The 20,552-nt window shown below is 35.5% G+C and overlaps 1 protein-coding gene across 1 annotated transcript in view; it reads left to right on the forward strand.

The window, feature by feature from the left end:
• LOC132127042 (endothelial cell-selective adhesion molecule-like) overlaps positions 1 to 17,718 on the forward strand; it is a 33,579-nt gene extending 15,861 nt beyond the window's left edge. The window contains exons 2-7 of the mRNA XM_059538653.1: positions 10,909 to 11,051; positions 13,154 to 13,355; positions 13,467 to 13,622; positions 15,656 to 15,778; positions 17,045 to 17,174; positions 17,251 to 17,718. Coding sequence (XP_059394636.1) covers positions 10,909 to 11,051; positions 13,154 to 13,355; positions 13,467 to 13,622; positions 15,656 to 15,778; positions 17,045 to 17,174; positions 17,251 to 17,707 — 1,211 coding nt within the window. The 3' untranslated portion in view covers positions 17,708 to 17,718. The remainder of the gene's footprint in view (positions 1 to 10,908; positions 11,052 to 13,153; positions 13,356 to 13,466; positions 13,623 to 15,655; positions 15,779 to 17,044; positions 17,175 to 17,250) is intronic.
• Positions 17,719 to 20,552: the final 2,834 nt, after the last annotated feature.

Here is a 20,552-nt window from a genome sequence, read left to right on the forward strand (position 1 = left end):
AGGTGATTTAAGCAATTGTGAGCGTGGCATGGTTGTAGGTGCCAGACGGGCCGGTCTGAGTATTTCACAATCTGCTCAGTTACTGGGATTTTAATGCACAACCATTTCTAGGGTTTACAAAGAATGATGTGAAAAGGGAAAAACATCCAGTATGCGGCAGTCCTGTGGGTGACAATGCCTTGTTGATGCTAGAGGTCAGAGGAGAATGGGCCGACTGATTCAAGCTGATAGAAGAGCAACTTTGACTGAAATAACCACTCGTTACAACCGAGGTATGCAGCAAAGCATTTGTGAAGCCACAACACACACAGCCTTGAGACGGATGGGCTACAACAGCAGAAGACCCCACCGGGTACCACTCATCTCCACTACAAATAGGAAAAAGAGGCTACGATTTGCACAAGCTCACCAAAATTGGACAGTTGAAGACTGGAAAAATGTTGCCTGGTCTGATGAGTCTCGATTTCTGTTGAGACATTCAGATGGTAGAGTCAGAATTTGGCGTAAACAGAATGAGAACATGGATCCATCATGCCTTGTTACCACTGTGCAGGCTGGTGGTGGTGGTGTAATGGTGTGGGGGATGTTTTCTTGGCACACTTTAGGCCCCTTAGTGCTAATTGGGCATCGTTTAAATGCCACGGCCTACCTGAGCATTGTTTCTGACCATGTCCATCCCTTTATGACCACCATGTACCCATCCTCTGATCGCTACTTCCAGCAGGATAATGCACCATGTCACAAAGCTCGAATCATTTCAAATTGGTTTCTTGAACATGACAATGAGTTCACTGTACTAAAATGGCCCCCACAGTCACCAGATCGCAACCCAATAGAGCATCTTAGGGATGTGGTGGAACGGGAGCTTCGTGCCCTGGATGTGCATCCCACAAATCTCCATCAACTGCAAGATGCTATCCTATCAATATGGGCCAAGAATGCTTTCAGCACCTTGTTGAATCAATGCCACGTAGAATGAAGGCAGTTCTGAAGGCGAAAGGGGGTCAAACACAGTATTAGTATGGTGTTTCTAATAATCATTTAGGTGAGTGTATATGTGTGTGACCCTGGACTAGTTTTCCATTGATGTGTGGTTTGTTAGGATAGGACAATATTTGGCCGAGATACAACTATTTGAAAATCTGGAATCTGAGAGTGCAAAAAAAAACTAAATATTGAGAAAATCACCTTTGAAGTTATCCAGATGAATTCTTAGCAAAGCATATTACCAATCACAAATGACGTTTTTTATATATTTACTGTAGGAAATTTAAAAAATATCTTCTATGGAATAGGATCTTTACTTAATATCCTAATGATTTGTGGCATAAAAGAAAAATCGATAATTTTGACCCATAGCCTACAAATGTTTTTTTTTTGGCTATTGCTAAAAATATACCTCAGCGACTTACGACTGGTTTTGTGGTCCAGAGTCACATATATAAAACCATTCTTTTAAAAACAAAAATATTTAGTAATCCATAAACAGTTTAAATCAGATAAAATAACCTGGAATTTTCCTTTTGATAAAGAAATCTCTTGTGATTGTCTTGTTCTTGTTTTTTTGCTGGGACTTACAGGATCTGTGGCTGTGGCTGAAATAGATCCCTGCAGGAGTTTGTCAAGGGTGGTGACATTCTATAAATTGGTTTTATCCCATAAACCGGTCGTCACTGTTTTCTCAGGGACTGTGTTTTCATAACTCCTTGTTATCAGATGTAATAGTTTTGCTGTATTCTTATTGTCTTTTTTTCTCTATATTCAAGCAGGCGCCAGCATTCACGCTGGGAATGTGCTGTTTTAGAAACAGCTTGAGAGTTTGATCACAACAGAAGGAAAACATGATCGTGACTTGACAGACATGACTGTGTCTGTGTGTCGAGACGTGCCACAGGATCCACATCCTCTCTGCTTCTGTTTGTTTCTGTTGATCCTCGGGTTAATCAGAGCTCCTCAGAATCAAAAATGCAAAACAGAGATGATTAATTATGGCCAAACACAACATCATGACCTGCTGTTGCTGCTTCCAGCTTCCCCTATCATGAGCTTTACTCATCAGTTGTGGCCTTGTGTGTTTTTAAGACTGGTTTAACTATGGAATTGGAGTAGCAGATCAGGGCTATGTGTATTTTTGTGACAGCATTGCTAAACTGAATTGACACTGTGTGGGAACTTTTTGAGTCTTCTGAGAGTGTAATGTAATCCATCCCCTATGATACTCAGCCTTTCTGATAGTGTTGCTAGTGATGCATGTTTGGCTTGAAACTGACATTTTCCCCTACAGAATACTAAATATTTTTAAAGTAGCACTGTTGCTATGTTTTCACGGTACGATGATAAAAGACATTAAGTGTGGCACAAAGAAAGCTGTCTGTTTTTCTTTCTGGTGGTATTCAGGCTAAGAGATTCTTTATTCAGCTCAACAAACATTTGTTTTATCGGTTCTCACGTCAATTTAAGATTAATGCCTTACTCCGCTACCAGAGAAGCTTTATCTACTGTTGTGGTCAAGCGTCTGACGTATATAAGAACCTCGTTGAAATGCAAGTCTTAATCGAAAAGTCCTTACTGCTCCTCAAACTCAGTCTGATAAACCACATCCATCCTAGACTGAGGCGTATCTCTTTCCGGATACACTAGCTCTGCAGAGCGTAGAGATAAAGCTTTGGTCTCATTGATTTATCTGCACTGTTTTCTATAAGATTTAGAGGGCCGGAGTTCTATGGTAATTACGTTGTCTTCATAGATGAGTAATTCGTTTTTGGACATTCATTCTCAGCATGTGGCTTGATTATAAAATGTGTCATTTTTCTTAATTTTACTCATGCAAGATGGTTATAGTTTGGCATACTTGGCTTGTAGCTGTATTTGAGGAGATGTACAGTAAAAACACCAATATTGTGAAATATTACAATTAAATATAACTATTTTTATTTACACATATTTTAAAATATAATACATTCAATATAATATAAAACTATTTTGCTGTTTAATATTTTTGTGAAAACCGTGATACATTGAAATGGATTGGAAATTTTAAAGAACTGCATATATTTAAAATATTTAATTTATTGCTTCAAACACCATTGTTCACATCTGACAGTTCTTAGTTTGTTCAATTCGCTGAATTAAAATGCCCCTATTATGGGTTATGAAAGGTTCATATTTTGGTTTTGTGAGTCCCCAATAACAGGCTGACATGCATACAATTAAAAAAAAACATACATTGTCTTATAATATGCATTTATTTTTACCTTGTTTGCTCAACAACTCCCAAACGATTCGTTTAATTCATTTTTCCAAACCCCTCCTTTGCGTGACGCTAATCTGTGGCGGTTGGTCCAATTGGATCTTGCTGCTTTGTGTAACCGCTATTTTACTGCTCCAAAAGCGGCAACAAGTGGCAAAGAATGAAATTAAATTTGAATTCAGACCAATGGGAAAAGACCAACAAGTGGCCGAGCAATATGCTAATGTTTAATGTTGACGTCAACATGAAACGTCTTGGGATTAGTTTTAAAAACAAATCGTTTCAATGATTTAGAGTCGACTCTTTCTTTTGAGAGACAATGTCTTTATACACGGTTCACTTTTAGATTTAAAACTCTTCAGGATGTTTTCATTCACTGCTGTGTTACAAAATGCATGAAAAGGTAATTTTCAAAAATCCCTTATAGGGTCACTTTAACATGGGAGTTTTCTTTTCAGCTGTCAATAACAGGTTTGTGTCACTTATGACAGCAGTGGTGTGGGGTTTGATTAATTCAACCTTAAACTCAGATGATGGATGGTGTCTCTGAATCAGATTAAATGTATGAGGTTTGTGTGTCACAGATGATCTCATTTTGCGGCTCCTGTAAAACACAGGGTAATCCCAGCACAGTTCATCATGTTGATCCAGTGTCTTCTGGACAGATTGCATCACCGGCCACCTCTTAGTATTCGACAGATTCGACTCCCAGCTGTCAGTCACCGTGTTGATTTGAAGCAATCAGATCTGGGCCAGAGGAGCATCCTGAGCTAAGCCATTGATGCAGCAGCAACACGGGCTCATATTGAAGTTATTTCAGGATCTTAGATGGAGATGCAGGTGTGCGTGTGTGTGTGTGTGTGTGTGTGTGTGTGTGTGTGTGTGTGTGTGTGTGTGTGTGTGTGTGTGTGTGTCCTTTATGTGCTGTTGGAGTGCGTCCCAGTCTTCGTCTTATCTGGCCCAGCTCTCTTTCTCGTATCCATGTTTTAACACAATGCACAGGAAAGAAGGAAACACTGGACTTGGACTCTGACTGCGTCTGAAATGACATACTAATTGAGTAGGTACTTAATTTCAATAAGTACTTACTTAATGAGCACTAAAAGAGTAAATACTCTACAGCCAAATCTCATTAAGTATGAATGTGATCCGGACATCATCCACCATGTTGACGTTATCATGTGACCAATGACGTTATAAAAAGCGCAACAGCTTAAAAGATATGAGAAAAGATTAACTCACTTTTTATCCAACACAAATGTTCTTCGATTTATCAGTAGTACTAATGGACAAATGAAAAATATAACTTCTGTTTAGTTACTCTGTGTAGAATTGTTTATTTACATTAATCTAAAGCAGTGTTGACAACAGTGAATTCTATATAACAGCACACAAACATCATTCACTCAGATGTCTGTTCATGTTGTGATGTGGTCATCTGCGATTCTTTTAGAAAAAAATTATGTCTCATATTAAAAAGACATTTAAATGTCTTAAGATGTACAAGGTTTGTGTAAATGCACTTTGGAGACATTATGTGTACTTACTGGAGCTCAGCTGTTCACTATACATAATAAATTATTTTTACAGGGAAAAAAAATCACTGTCTAGAATCTTTCTTCTTAAGCAAATCAACAGTTTGATTTTATTATTATTATTATATTTGTTATTTTTTGTGATTCCAATGAAGAAGTACAAGTCGCATTTCACCCTATTAAAAAAAAAATATATATAAATATATATATTTAATAATAAAAAAAAAAAATATATATATATATATATATAATTTATTTATTTATTTATTTATTTATTCATTTATTTATTCATTTATTTTTTGGTTGGCTTGAGGTGGAGTCAGATTTTCTGTAGTCTTTGCCTGTCCATTTTTCACCATCCACATGAATCAGATTTCTCTCTGCACACTTATTACTGCTTCAATTAACCTTGAGCTGCACTAAAGTCGATTGCAGAGACTTATCATTCCTTTTCATCATCACATTCACCCGCACTGCCCTCTCTTACGCCACAGATATTGTGGATAACATGCAATCTTACTTCTGCAATTAAACTAATGACTTTTTGACATATTTCTCAAATGAACCAAACAGAGTCACAGTTTGAAAGAAGCATTGTCTGTAATTACGGAGAGATAATAGAGAGAGGAAGATGAGATTGGAAAGAAAAATGCCAGTAGAGGGAGAGAGACTTCAAAATGAGAAAAGTGAATAAGAGTTTTCTTTTCAGATAAGGAGTATTTTAGAAGAGGTGATAGAGGGTAACCTGAACGTGTTTCTCTATACACTGTTCAATGTTCAAGCTTCTAGAAGAAGAAATCATTTACATTTATACATTTATGTACTACACATAGGTTCTTAAAAACGTAACTTTTGTTGTTTTTTTAAACAGAAATTGGTGTACCCTAGTAAAAGGCGTAATGGTTTTCTTCTCATATGACAACAAAAGGGCATCCTGTGTAAAAAAAAAAAGCCAAACCATAGAAATACTTGCAAAACCTCCACTGCTGTGTTTTAGTGGCTAGTGGCTAGTGGCTTTAGTGGCTCATTTAGTCTGCATATTAAAATTCTGTCCTTCAGATAGTAATTCTTTCCTGAAGGTACACAAATAAGATCCTCCCTACCACATCCAGTGTTCATTATGAAAACACTTCATAAAGGTTTTATCAGTGACATGAAGAAAACCATCTGTCAACCTCTCAGATCTGCAGTGCGCTTGTATATGTCTCCACCCCGGCCATCAGTTCTCCGGTTGATGTGATGAAGGCTTTATAGTAGAGATTAGATTTGTCATTTTCATTGGACTCATTTTGCCAGAGCATCTGTAATCATTTTGGGTGTTAACTCGTCTTAAAAAGACCTTCGGTCTCAGATCTGACTGAAGACCCAGGGTAAGAATGCTTTAACGGTAACTTTGCAGTGTAGATAGAGTTTGTGGCCTCCACCCAATGCTTGGCATCCACGCAAACTGTCAGATGCACCAAAGGCCTTCCCAAACTCTTCATCAGAGCCTAGTGCCAGCTTCTAAAAATAAACAGTGTTCTTCCTGCAATTAAAAGCATCAACATCTCTATTTAAGTCATGCACATGAGCATTCGCATGGGAGCAACCTCACACTGTGTTCTACTTGCCATGTTCTTGTCTTCGTGAATCACATTATCCACGATTCCCTCAAGAAAGTTACATTAAAGTCAACATGATTTTAATATCATTCATAATGTGACATATTTTAGAGTGAAACTTGATGTTTAGTGAGATGATAATGTATTGTTGCGGGACTTGACTGAATTGTGAAAAGTGTCTCTACATGAGTAAAATGGTTGTTGGAGGGGTGGGATTTAAAATTAAGAGGTTTTGGTCTTGTCACCCAAAAAGAAAAGTCAGTTTGGATTCATTTGGTTTCTCAGTGAATCTTCTTGTTCACTGTAAGGTTAGTATCTGAGACCATGAAGGACATTAAATCCATTGTTTTGCTTAAGCTATATGCACAGCATAATTACTAAGAGTTTTGATTTATGTTAGCGCAGCACTTTAGAATAATGGGTTTATCACAGAAATTAGATGGTTTTCAGCTAAATGTTCCACATAGAAACTTGAGGCTCAGCTGATGTCAAACAGGTGTGGTGCATAAATGCAAAATATGAATTAATAACCTAGCTCTTATATCAGAGATAAATTACATACAGTCCCATTATATGTTGGAGTGTCGCTGAGTACAAGTATATAATTGTGAGGATTTATATAACCAAAGTGGGCTGTTAGATTAAAAATACATTTTATTTTAATTTATTTGTTGATTTATGTTAAGTTTTGGTTCGGTGCAATTGTAAAAATATTTTTGAAGTCTTTTATGCTTATCAAGGCTGCATTTATTTAATGCAAAATTCAGTAAAAAGCAGCAGTTTTGAAATATTATTACAATTTAAAAAAAAATTTTAATATATTATTATAATTTAAATTGTAATTTATTCCTGTGATGGCAAAGCTGGATTCTCAGCAGCCATTACTCCAGTCTTCAGTGTCACATGATCCTTCAGAAATCATTATAATATGCAGATTTAGTGCTGAAGAAAGATTTGTATTATTATTAATATTAAAAACAGTTGTGCTGCTTAAAGGGTACATAACATACACAGTTTCACCTTATCTCATGTTAATCTTGAGTACCTAAAGAGTAGTACTGAATCCATCTATCCATTTCCCAATGAAGCGCGTTGATGTGCGCGGTCTCGCTCTCCTCTGGTCAATGTGTGCGCAGGCTCGCTTTTCCGAGACAAATGCTCATGTAAGGAGTTCCACTCTCGTCTACGTCATTAGATCCATGATCGGAAAAAAACAGCCGAAACTTGTACCAACCTGGAAGTAAGATTTTCAGCACAGAAATTCTCTGTCATTTGTCCAAATTATTTTTTTTTTAACTTTGGCCATGTTTAGCATGAGAATCCATCTCTTTAACACTGTGAACAACTCTGAATACACAAAAGACCATTGCAGCCCCCCCTTTAATATTTTAGTTTTTTCAAATTTTATTTAAGCAAATAGAAGGTTCAAAAGAACAGCATTTATTTAGAATATATAATCACTTTTGATCAATTAAATGCGTCCTTGCTGAATAAAACTATTAATTTCTTACTGACCTCAAACTTATGAATGGTAGTCTGCAAGTGTAAGTTTTATTTGTATTACATCGATTTAGTGTCTGAATGTCATTTTGTATGTACAAAGTCTGTTTTGCTTAACATACAGATGCAGGACGTGAATATACTGACACTGTACTTTGTGCATCTTTGTTGTATAGCTGATGCTGTTGATGCTATGTTTTAATGAGCAACCGTGTACACACCTGTGTGTGTGTGTGTGTGTGTGTGTGTGTGTGTGTGTGTGTGTGTGTGTGTGTGTGTGTGGTCACTGGTCACTATTCCAATTCTTTGTAGCCATTACTGGTGACTTACTGGATGAGTTTTTGGATGATGACACCTCATTACCTCTCAAGCATGTGTTGCTCTGATGATCTTTCCATCTCTTTTTGACTTCATGCCACTCAGCATATATAATTCAGATCAGAACCATGGGAATGATTTGAGAAGATTATAACACTCTATTCTTCTCATTAGTCTTAAATATAAAAGTCTGTGTTCATTATTTGACTTGACGTGAGCTGCTTTCTATTTTTACATATTCTCCTCATTGCCCATACCTGTCCTCAGAGCTTTCCTCAGAACTTTCTGGGGTTCACAACTGAATAAACAAAAACACGTTTGCATCAGCGAAAACATTTGTGTGCACAAATGTGTGATTTGGAGGACTATAATGCCAGAAATCATTTGCAGGCTCATTAGGCTGATGGGATTGGGACAGTACTGGAATGTCTTGTCATTAGGAGCTATATCAGAATTCTGTGATGGTATTACGCTTGAAGACTCAGAAAATGGTCTCTTCGCTTTGTTCCCTCTGTCATTCTCACAGTAAAACAGAAAAAATCCCTTAACACATTTCCCATAGGAATCATTTATCATCCTTAAACGACCAGTGGACATTCACTTGAACTGGTCACTTGGTTAGCGCACACTAATCTTAGAGTCCCATCCACAGCACAGATGCTTTCCTCCTATGTCTTGTTAAAGAGCTTAATGTTTGTTTGAGGTTGCTCTTTCGATAAGTGAGTTTAATAGGAGAATTTAGAAGATTCTTATGTGGATCTGAGAGACTCTGTGTTCATAAGAGAGAAAACACTCTCAAAAGTGCTCTCGTAAATGAGAGAGGTTGATGCTAACACAGGTTCCCTACTGAGCGCCAGCTACTAATTTAATCTCTTATTGAGGCTTTAGTAGAGCTTTCTAGAGATGAGGAGAAGACTTGGGAATGCTGGGCAATGCACCTAATGATTCAGAAGCTCTGAAGTCCTGAATGAAGAACAAAACACCATATTCAGAACGGTCTGCATATTCTTGGTGGCCATGTTCTTATTTACTGTATAATGAGTTTATTGCATACCATTTGCTGCCCTCTACTGGTATGCAGGCAGTCATGCATTTCATTTCATTCACTTTATTTATAGAGCACTTTACAACTGCACCTGCAGACCAAAGTGCTGTACAATCAAAAAAGAAGGTCAAACTCTTGTTCTAAAAGTTTATGGAAAATAATATATATACATTTTTTCCTTTCTCTGTCTTTAAGCATTACTTCTAAGCTGCTTAGGGCTTAACATGCTTTGTATGGTACCCTAGCATGCAGATTATGGGAAATGTTCTAGAAGTTTGTGTTATTGTGAATGAACATTTGTATATTATTGATTTAAAGTGCTAGTGTTCCCTCTAGAAAGCCGGTTAATCTTATGTTTCAATTATAAACTAAATTAATTTAATGTGAGTTTGAAAGACATAAATACTTAACAAGACTATTTAGGGCCCGAGCACCGATGGTGCGAGGACCCGCTTGTTAATATTTGCTGTTGTTCAAATGTTTAGGGTCAGTAAGGTTTTTTTTTGTTGTTGTTGTTTGGAAAGAAATCAATAATTTTACTTACCAAGGACTTTTAGTTTTCAATTCGTTAACAACAGAAAGACTAGAAGTAATAAAAATGACCCTAAAATGAAAATATATATTATGAACACGCATACACAAAGTCTACATCACGTGTCATTATACTGTATCATGTTGCCTGTCCTCTCTGTATGTTTGTTCTTTCACTCTGAGAAGTGTTTCACAGTCCAGTTGGAACCAGTTCAGGGAATGGCTTTTGGATGACTGCCATGACCTCTGTTCCTCGACAATGCCCTCTAATGACAGATGGGGGCAGACTGGAGAACTGGATTAAGAGATATTTTTCTTCTTTTGGTAAACAATAGAACTGACACTGATTGCAAGATACATCTGGAAAAGACACAACCATTTATCTATTTTCGCCTTTGACCTCTAAGATGAAATGTTGATCAATATTTTCCATGACAGCAGCTTAATTCCTTTATACTTTCATCAGGCAATTCAGCATATGATCCAGTCCCACATATGGGTTAAATTTCTGAATTGAGCCATGGTATTATTTGGTGAGTCAATGGAAGCAAACTGACAATCAATGCTAGTTTGTAATCAGGTTAAATACCAGCCCGCAAACATAAAGCAGAAGAAAATGTCTGAAAGATGAGTGCAAACAGGATTCTAGTTGAGGATTAGTGGGTTTACACTTAAGCGAGGGGAATTCAATATACATTGAGGCTCATTGCAATGGCCCTGTGAATGTCCCTCTCCCTCCCACGTACCTTCTGCTAAGCCTAAAACAAGATGCTCGACAGTTGCGTCACCCAGTTTTTCTCCCTGTGGACTTCCATCTGAAATCATAAGTGACAAGAGGATTTTAGAAGCAGATTCTCTCTTATGAGTCTCTGTGTGGTGCGTATTTGTTTCACTGGGAGCTGAGCCGAAGCATCCCAGCCAAGCTGGCGGATCAAACGGACAACCAGGACAGCTGGATTCAGCTTGTTTACCTCCACTTGGGGGAGTGTATGTCACTCCTGAATGTTTCGGAGATTCTATTGGGGTTTCAAATGAGTGAACCTGGACTTGTAGGCTGTCAGCCGGGTTGAATGGAAATATTTAGTGTTTTTGAGTGTTTTTTTATGCTTTCTCTCTTTATCTTTCCAGGTGACCTTGCCCAACTTCAGCTGCCTCAGAAAAATGTAGAAGTGATCAAAGGGAAGATGGTAGTGCTGCAGGCTTCTTACACTGGTGTGGAGATTGAGAAAAATACTGTGGTTTGGAACTACATGTCCAGCAGCACAGAAATGGTGACTGTCTTTCTTATATGTTGTTCCTCTTTGTTTGTGTTGACAGACTTGTATACTTTTTATTATTATTAATTTGCATTGCAATTTATATATTCTTATTCTTATTAATTGAGAGACAGCATTGGATATTTATACTTAATACAAAATGTATTTGTCACACTGTAAATATACTTATGCAAACTGCATAAAGGAAAAAGTTCAAACTATTATTTGTATTTAAATAAATATACTTTTTATAAAACATTTTTACAAATGTTATATATACCTATAACACCCTAAAATCTTGGTCTTAAAACATGTTATTTGTTGCTTTTATTTATTTAAAGCATACCTAGTCAGCTACTTTGACTGTGGATTAAATAAATAGCTAAAAATGGTAAAATAAGATGAACATAATAAATAATGATAAAAAATAATTAATAAGAACAAACAAAATAACAACAAACGAAGTAGGATTAAAATAAAAACCCAAGGTAGTGTAAAGACTGTGTACAGTAGACTGAGACAATGAATAGTCAGTAGAATTTAGTTATAATAATAATAATAAAAGCAGAATTTATGCTTGTCATATTAAAATATACTATATTTAATTCCCATATAAAGTGTTTATAGCTATTAATAAACAAGTTATAATTGAGGTAATAAATAATTGTAATAATCACTTAATAATAATAATAATAATAATAATTATTATTATTATTATTATTATTATTATTATTAAGGGATATATCAAGCTCTTTTTGATGGAATAAATGAGAGACAAAGTATTGTTGTAAAAGATAATACTCTGTAAACTATGAAATATACATTCTAATAATAAGTAACATAGTTAATTAACTAGGTTGCTGAGAAATTTAAGGAGTGCAGTATCTTGGGTCTTGTGCATATATTGGCTGTTTTCAATCTGATTTCATAGTTCCATAAAAAAAAAAAATCCTCATGGTGGTTCAGAAGTTAACATGACATGCAGCTGATGTAATGGTCACTCTCTGTCCCTGATCACTCAGGCTCTTGAGTTCCAGAGGTTAAGAGTGCACACTGATGAAATCCCACTCCTCATTATCACCCATACTCGAACATGCCGAATGGATTCAGCAGAGATTTATAATATATTCTGATAATGTTATGTCAGTCCAAATTAGATTTGGAAATGGTGTGGTATTATGGGTGGGATTATATTCATTCGTTAGTTTTTGTGCAGATGCCAGAAAGTTTAGCACCATCTGTGCATGTAATGATTTTGGATTATGAATGGCAAAGACAGAAATAATATTCTGGACAGATTTAAAAAAAAAGTGTCTTAAAAATGATCACTTTTTTTATCTGGAAAATTTGTTTTGGTTTTCATTCAGTCACATAATGTTGATCAAATGTCGACAAATGTCTTTATCACAGAATCACTTGTTTTTTTTTGTATTAACCATATTAAAAGTACAAAAAGTCATGTGAATCATCATAGCAGACTGCTATCTAATATTACCTGCAAGCTCAGACCATCTTACCTTAAGAGCTAGTGTAAATACTGTAATTGAAATCTCCACTCTTGGCAGCAATTGTCTTTCATTTTGCATAACACAGCACCTCATTATCTGCAGATTATAAAATCCTCTATCCTGCATTTTCTTCAGTTGAGATTAAATCTGCACACTGAGGAATCAGCTGATATGAATCCTTTAGACCTGTCCACTGTGAAATTCTGTCCCAGCCTCTAACAGATTGATGATCTTACATCATTCCATTTTTTTTAATTGTGTATTTACACCAGTGGTTCAGAAATTTCAAGCTGCTTGCCTAAACAGTTTTTCAGTATATTTCATTAGTATTAGAAATGTGGAAAAATGTGTCACTCACCTTTGTTTATATTTAATCATTTAATTTATGTTTTCAATAATTAATTTATAATTGTGTGTGTGTGTGTGTGTGTGTGTGTGTGTGTGTGTGTGTGTGTGTGTGTGTGTGTGTGTGTGTTAATAAAATGTAATGAATAAACATACCTGTATATTGTGAAAAGTATTTAACCTTAAACCTCCTGACTTTTATTATCTATTCATACCCCATTTGCAATTTTAATGCCTCCCACCCTCTTCTCTGTCTTTCTTTAGATTATCTCATATGTTGGTGGGAAATTAAGTTATAGCACTTCCCAGTTTGCAGGTCGAGTTGGTTTTATGCATAGTATGCCCAACACCAACCTGTCCCTGTACATTAACAACACCAAAGCATCAGACTCAGGGAAGTACATGTGCCAGGTTATTATACCAGGCATTACAGGACATACTGGAGAGCTCACCCTTAATGTTAAAGGTGTGTACTTACTGCCATACTGTTGTGCACACATCATAAAACACACATGCATGTGTACATGTCAGATGCTTGTTCTGGATTTAACATCATAACCCATCCTGTCTCTTTCAGTCCCTCCTTCGGTTCCAGTTTGTCAAGTTAAAGGAAGACCTGTTCTTAAAGGGAACATCACTCTGGCTTGTAACTCTGATGATGGTAAACCTGCACCACAATACAAGTGGACCAAGACCAGCCCCACTTCAGAAGTCTTCTTCCCTCCTGCACAAAGTGAGTCTGTCTGTGTGTCCAAGTAAGACACAAGAATAGATTTCATTAAAGTATTCATTCTCCATTCTATTAGCATGCATTATCATTAACATGCTTTTCCAAAAATGAAAATGTACTCACCCTAATGTTGTTTCAAATTCATAACACTTCTTTTTCTTGTTGAAAGAGGTGAAATTTTTAAGAATGCCAACTGATAAAGAAAGTAGCATAACACTATACTTTAGTAAGTCATCTACCTGACTCTGGATACAGTCGCAACAGTTAACAGCTCACTACAAGGGAGGAATATTAGTAAATGTTCACTTTATTTCGGTTGGTTTGTCATATTTAGCTGTCATATTACTTCAAAAGAGTGCATACAGTCGACGATAAGTTGTATTTCTTTCTTTTTTTTCTTTTGTGTTCCATCGAGGAAGGTAAGTCATGTACAGCCAAACCTAAATTTATTCAGACACCTTCAACAATTCTCACATTATCACAGTATACAAAATGGTAATAAAATATGACAAGAGTTAAACTGTCAAAACCAATTCATTAACTTTGATAGAAAGGTATGTAAAGAACTAGGTTAGTTGTCAGCTGTTAAATTTACGTACACAGATAATACCAATTTAGTTCAACCAGTTACCAAGCAATACAAAATTTTGTTCAGTCTGTGGTGGGAAAAGGTTGCATTAGTAATTAAAGAAAAAACACTTAAGCAAAACATGGTCATGTCAAAGTGTCTGAATAATTTTGATCCCAGATTTTTATCAGTTTTACTGGTAGTCCTATGTATGAAGAATTTTTGGGTATAATATGCCACAGTTTACTTTATTTTGCTGTCCTCACTTACATAAATGAACAGTGTTGTGCCTGAACGCGTTCATTGAACGATAGTTCATGAACTCGTTCATATTTTGGGCGAACGTGAACTGAACATGCTGTATTAATGCCTGATGAACGTTACTGTGAACTCGTTCATTCTGGTGTCTGTGAACTGCACGCTCTCTCAGGTTAACTTCGTTCAATAGGGGGCCAGATTTCTATAGAGCCTTCCAGGCGAAAACCCGGCTAAAACACACCGTAAACGGGTCTTAATATTTAGCGGAAAAACACCCAATCTGGCAACACCAGCCACCAGTGTCGCACCGCCGTCCGCCGCATGCGTGACGCGTCATCAAAAAAAAAAAAAAACACAGCAAACGACAGCAGCATGTAGCAAGAAGGCGTATGATAATTTAAAAGAATTTTATGATGTTTATGACAAGGTCGGTGAGAATGGGAGACAAAGCATTAAAGCAACAATGGGGAAATGCTGTCCCCTCAATGCTAATGTAAACCCTGGTTGGATAAGGATTCAAAATTGGATATGAAGATGAAATCTGACGCATAGCTTCATTGTTAAAACTGATAAAATAATTGCTGTCTGTGATTCTATATGGGCTGTGGCACTAATTTTGAAAAATTATAGCTCGCAGCAACGTAAGGAAAAAAAGAACTAGTTCATTTTTGGAACTGTGAACTTTAGTTCAAAATTTTGTAGTTTGAACTATGAACTGAACTAGTTCATTTTAAAATTTGTGAATTGAACTTTGAACTAGTTCATGTAGAAAGTGAACTTTCCCAACACTGTAAATGAACTATAGTGTCATGCACCCACTAGTAAAAAAAAAATCAAAATTATATCTGGTGTCTGAATCATTTTTGTTTTGAGTGTATTTTTTAAACATCATGAAAGGTGAATAAATCATTTTAGAATTTTCTTCTGTGGTTGAACTAATCCTTTAAGCAGGACGAGGAAACCGTTTGGCCTGAGATTAAATCTTAAAACCATATATTTGTTGACCTTTGTTATGTAATTCTTGAGTCACTGCAATCAAATCCTTGGATATACTGGATAAACATTGCTGGCATTCATCTAGCAATATTTTATCAGTTACTGTGACACTCTGTGATTTTGCTTTCAAATATTTGAATTTTTCTAATCTCTGGCTAAATTATTTTTGTAATCATGTAAGTCTAACTTTACCCTCATACTGTTGTTGTTGTAGATGAAACAGCAGGAACATTAAAGCTGAACAATCTGAGCAGTAATATGTCAGGGAAATACATGTGCACTGCATCCAACTCTGCAGGAGCGGAGACGTGCTACATCAATCTGGAGGTCATCACATGTACGTACTGTTGTTTGCTCATTACATACTGTACATAAGCTCTCAAAAGTATTAAGAAATTAATACTTTTATTCAGCAGGGATGCATTAAATTGATCAAAAGTGACCGTAAAGACATTTATGTTAACATGACACTAACTAACGAATCCTAAAAAAAGGTATTGCAGTTTCCACAAAATTATTAAGCAGCACAATTGTTTTCATCATTGATTTTTAGAAATGTTTCATGAGCAGAAAATCAGCATATGTGACCCTGGACCACAAAACCAGTCATAAGGGTCAATTTTATGAAATTGGGATTTATACATCATTTGAAAGCTGAATAAATAAGCTGCCTATTGATAAGATAGGACAATATTTGGCCGAGATACAACTATTTGAAAATCTGGAATCTGAGGGTGCAAAGACAAAATCTAAATATTGACAAAATCACCTTTAAAGTTATCCAAATTAAGTCCTTAGCAATGCATATTACAAATCAAAAATTACATTTTGATATATTTACCGTAGGATATTTACAATATATCTTCATGGAACATTATTATAATATAATTATATTATTATTATCATATTTACTTATTTACATTTACTAATGATTTTTGGCATCAAAGAAAAATCGACAGTTTTGACCCATACAATGTTTTGTTGTCTCTTGCAACTTAAGAATGGTTTTGTGGTCCAGGGTCACACATTAGAATGACTTCTGAAGGATCATGTTACACTGAACACTGGAATAATAGATGCTGGAAATTAAAGAATAAATGTATAAAATAAAAATAAAATAAAAAATGCAGTCCCACTTTATGTTAGGTGGCCTTAACTACTACTACTATGTACATAAATGTAAATAAATAATTTGATAAAATGGTACATACATGATTTTACATTGTACTTATATTTAAAAAAAAACCTGCATATAATTAATGTCTGTAATTACATTTATAATTACACTGTTGACTCATCTCTTACACCTTAACCCACCCTTAAACATGTCCCTAACCTACCTGTATCCCACCTCAGTACCAGCAAAAGTGTTTTGCAATACAATATGAACACAATAAGTAGACTGTACTTTTTTATGTTTATTTGATTTAAGTACATAGTAGTTACCTAATATAAAGTGGGACCAAAAATTCCATCTTACTGTTTTTTAAAAGGTTGTATTCATTCTCTTTTTCATACTTGATGTTTAATCATTTAAGTTGTATGATGATAAAAAGTGTACTGAACATTAAGTACATTAAACATACATTAACTTTTCATACAGCGACTAATGCTGGGATGATCGCTGGTGTCACAGTTGGTTGTATTGTGGCTCTCATCCTCATCATTCTCTTCCTCGTCTTCATGTGGACAAGACGGAAGGACACTGAGGAGGATTTAGCCAATGAAATCAAGTAAGATCATTATGATTTCTTGATTGATTTAGTGATTTCTAACTTGTGTAGACACTAATGTTTTTGTGTGTTACAGAGAGGATGCTCAGGCTCCCAAACGCGTCTCATGGGCCAAGAGTGGCACTGGATCTGACATCATCTCTAAAAATGGCACCCTGTCCTCCATTCACACCAGCTCTTACCCACGAGACACCAAGAACCACCACCATTACCCTCACTCCGACACCGCGTCCATCCTCACAGCCAGGGGCAGCACAGCAGGCTACCGCTCACAGCCTCCAGCAGACGCCACCCTGGAGCGCACATTGCCAGGCTACAACACCAACCCCACCCCACCTCGTGGACCCTCGGGACCCCCCAGCACCAATGGAAGCACACCTCATTACACCTCAGTGACCCGGCCAGCCTCCGCTCAGCCTCAGATTCCACGTCAGCCCGTGCTGCCCACCACTGTAACTGCTGCCAACATCTCCCGCATGGGAGGGGTACCCATTATGGTGCCAGCGCAAAACCAGGCTGGCTCTCTGGTGTAGGACCAAACATTTCTTCTGATCCTGTGAAGAGGACATCATATCTGCGGTCCCACAAACTAAAGCACATGGGAAAGGATGAATTGGAACTGATAATCTTAATGCCTCTGTATGGAAACTGTATGATGTCATTTTCTTTATTTACGTTTTTTTATTTTGTTTAAATGTAAGCAAAAATATGTAAAGATGCTCATTTTAATGTTTTAAAAGTTTTTTACTGTTCAAAGTAATACAGAAAATCCTCTACTTTCTATAAAGTGGAGCTTGTTTAACTATAAACGAAAAGACACTGACCAAAAAACAAAGATGTTGGAACATTAGTGCTATTCAAATGATTAATCGCATCCAAAATATACGTTTTTGTTTACATAGTATGTGTGTGTACTTTGTATTTTTATTATGTATGTATACTGTATATACACTCACATGCATGTATATATTTAATAAAAATATGTTGTTTATATATGAAATAAATTATGAATATAAATATACACATGTAAATATTTTTTATATATACTGTATGTGTTTGTATTTATACTATATACATAATAAATATACACAGTAAACACACAAACACACACATATATTATGTAAACAAAAACATTAGTTTTGAATGCGATTAATCATTTGACAGCACAATTGGAATTATTCACTTTTTCACTTCATTTTATTGGTTCTTTTTGTTGTTACTGCTTTACTGATTGTTATTTTGCTAACTAAAGATGCTATTTTGCCTTGATGAAAACAAATTAAAGGTCTATTGCACATTATTTACAGACACTCCTCATGAATATTTATGTTTAATACATACGTGGAAGTAAGCTGTTTTAGTTTGAATGGCTGCACCCACTCTTATGTTAAAATTAAGGTTGATAGCATATGTTTCATAGCCGCATATGTTAAGGGAATGCCGAGGACATCACTTAAAATGTGACATATTAAGTTGCTATATTTGCCTTTTAATGTTTTTGGCCAAGTATTTAGAAATAAACTCATGTTGTTATCTCAGAGATGTGTGGTAGCTTTTTTCAATTTAGAAGTGTGGAATTTGCTGGCATCTTAATTTGTATTGTGTTTTTGTACCCCATGATGATATTTTAAAACTAATGTATTGAATTGAATATGTAAACTGTATTTATAAACATTCATTTACCTTACTGTAAATAAGGTATTTATTTCTCATTCTAGATCTGTGGTCATTTCATAATTTCGTAGCAAAGAAGTTCATGATTTTTCTGGTTCACTGGATACAAAAACATCCAGTTTCCAGGAAATAAATGCATCAGTGAAACAAACTCAAAAGTGGCTGTATTTATTTTCTTAACGTACATCACTTAACATCCCAGTTTTACTCAGAAAGAAGTCATATTATGTAAGTAAAATGGGTTGCGAATGGCAGTTCATGGTCACTTTAAGCAGGCTATAGCAAACCATATAATAAATCAAAATAGCGCATCTACTGTATGCCAAAAATCATGTTGTGTTTTTATTTTATTTTTCCACATATTTCATAAATGCATTTTAAAATGCTGTAATTTTTTTTAAGTATGTTGTATGTACTCAACAGTACGACTGACTGTTTTTCAAGCACATATTTTACTATATTTTATCAGAAATATTTTATTGTTTTATTTTAATGCTTACTAATAAGTAATTTATTTATTACTTTATTTTTATTTTTTTTGATGGCGGAAAAAAAGGACCTCATAAAGATTAAAAATTCACATTAAAATCATTCGTGGGTGCGCATTATTTTTCGCGCGCTTTTTGTCGGAAAGTGCCCAAGTGAACGGTTATGAAGACTTGCTTTTAAACGAAGAGAGCAGAAGGTAAGATAATGTTATAGATAGTCTCTTAAGACTTTTGGTCACCCATTATTAATAATATGTAGGAAAGATAACCTAACGCGTTACGTAATATAAATAAGCCGCAAGCTGTGTAACATTTAGACTGAGTATGACTAAAATAAGCTAATTTGACTGTGCTGCATTTTAAAATGAGCAAAAATGAATTCCTCTGTTTTCATCTGTTATCTAACATTTCTTATAATTCTGATATTGTGTTAAGACACTGTATTAATTATTTCAATTAACAATTCATTCAATTCCAACAGACAAAAGTAACTTAGTAGGCTAGACCTAGACATGGACAGCATATCTGAATTTTTTTTCCAACTAATGAGTATCAACAGTTTTGATGTCATCGGTTATTAGGTGTACGTGTTTTCATTTAATTAATTTTACAAAAGTATAATATTAAACTAGTGGCCACAAAAAAATCCTCGACAAGCTTGCATGTGACCTGTATATGACTGCCCTCAAGTGGAATGCTGCGGTATTACAAGGGAACAGTCATTCAGGCTTTTACAGGGTTTGACGTTTATTGGAATTACAACTCAGCAATACTTCACATTCCTCCATGTCCCTTACTAAATAAGAAATATATACATTAAAGATGTAAGCACAAGGCATGGATGACAGTTAATGTTAAAAGTTAAAACAAACAAACAAACAAAACAAAAAACATGGTTTTATTAGACAAATGGATCGTCAAAAGAAACTACATTATGTAGAACTGTGTATTTCATACACAGGATGAAAAAAAAAATGTCCAGTTACCCAAAATAAGAAAAGTCACAAGGTTTCTCCCTATAACTTGGCATTAATGTAGAATACTAAAACATGCTGTATTTTTTGGATGGATTATTTTCAAATGTGCTCTCGAATCAATGCATCTACACCTTAGGAAGATTGTGAATAATGCCCTTCTCATCGCCACCTGTGTTCAAAATGGATGTGAATGATTGAGTGGTATCTAATATACCTTATGTTAGGCGTATACTTAAAAA

The sequence above is a fragment of the Carassius carassius genome, chromosome 45 (assembly GCF_963082965.1).
Source record: "Carassius carassius chromosome 45, fCarCar2.1, whole genome shotgun sequence".
Classification (NCBI taxonomy): Eukaryota; Metazoa; Chordata; class Actinopteri; order Cypriniformes; family Cyprinidae; genus Carassius; species Carassius carassius.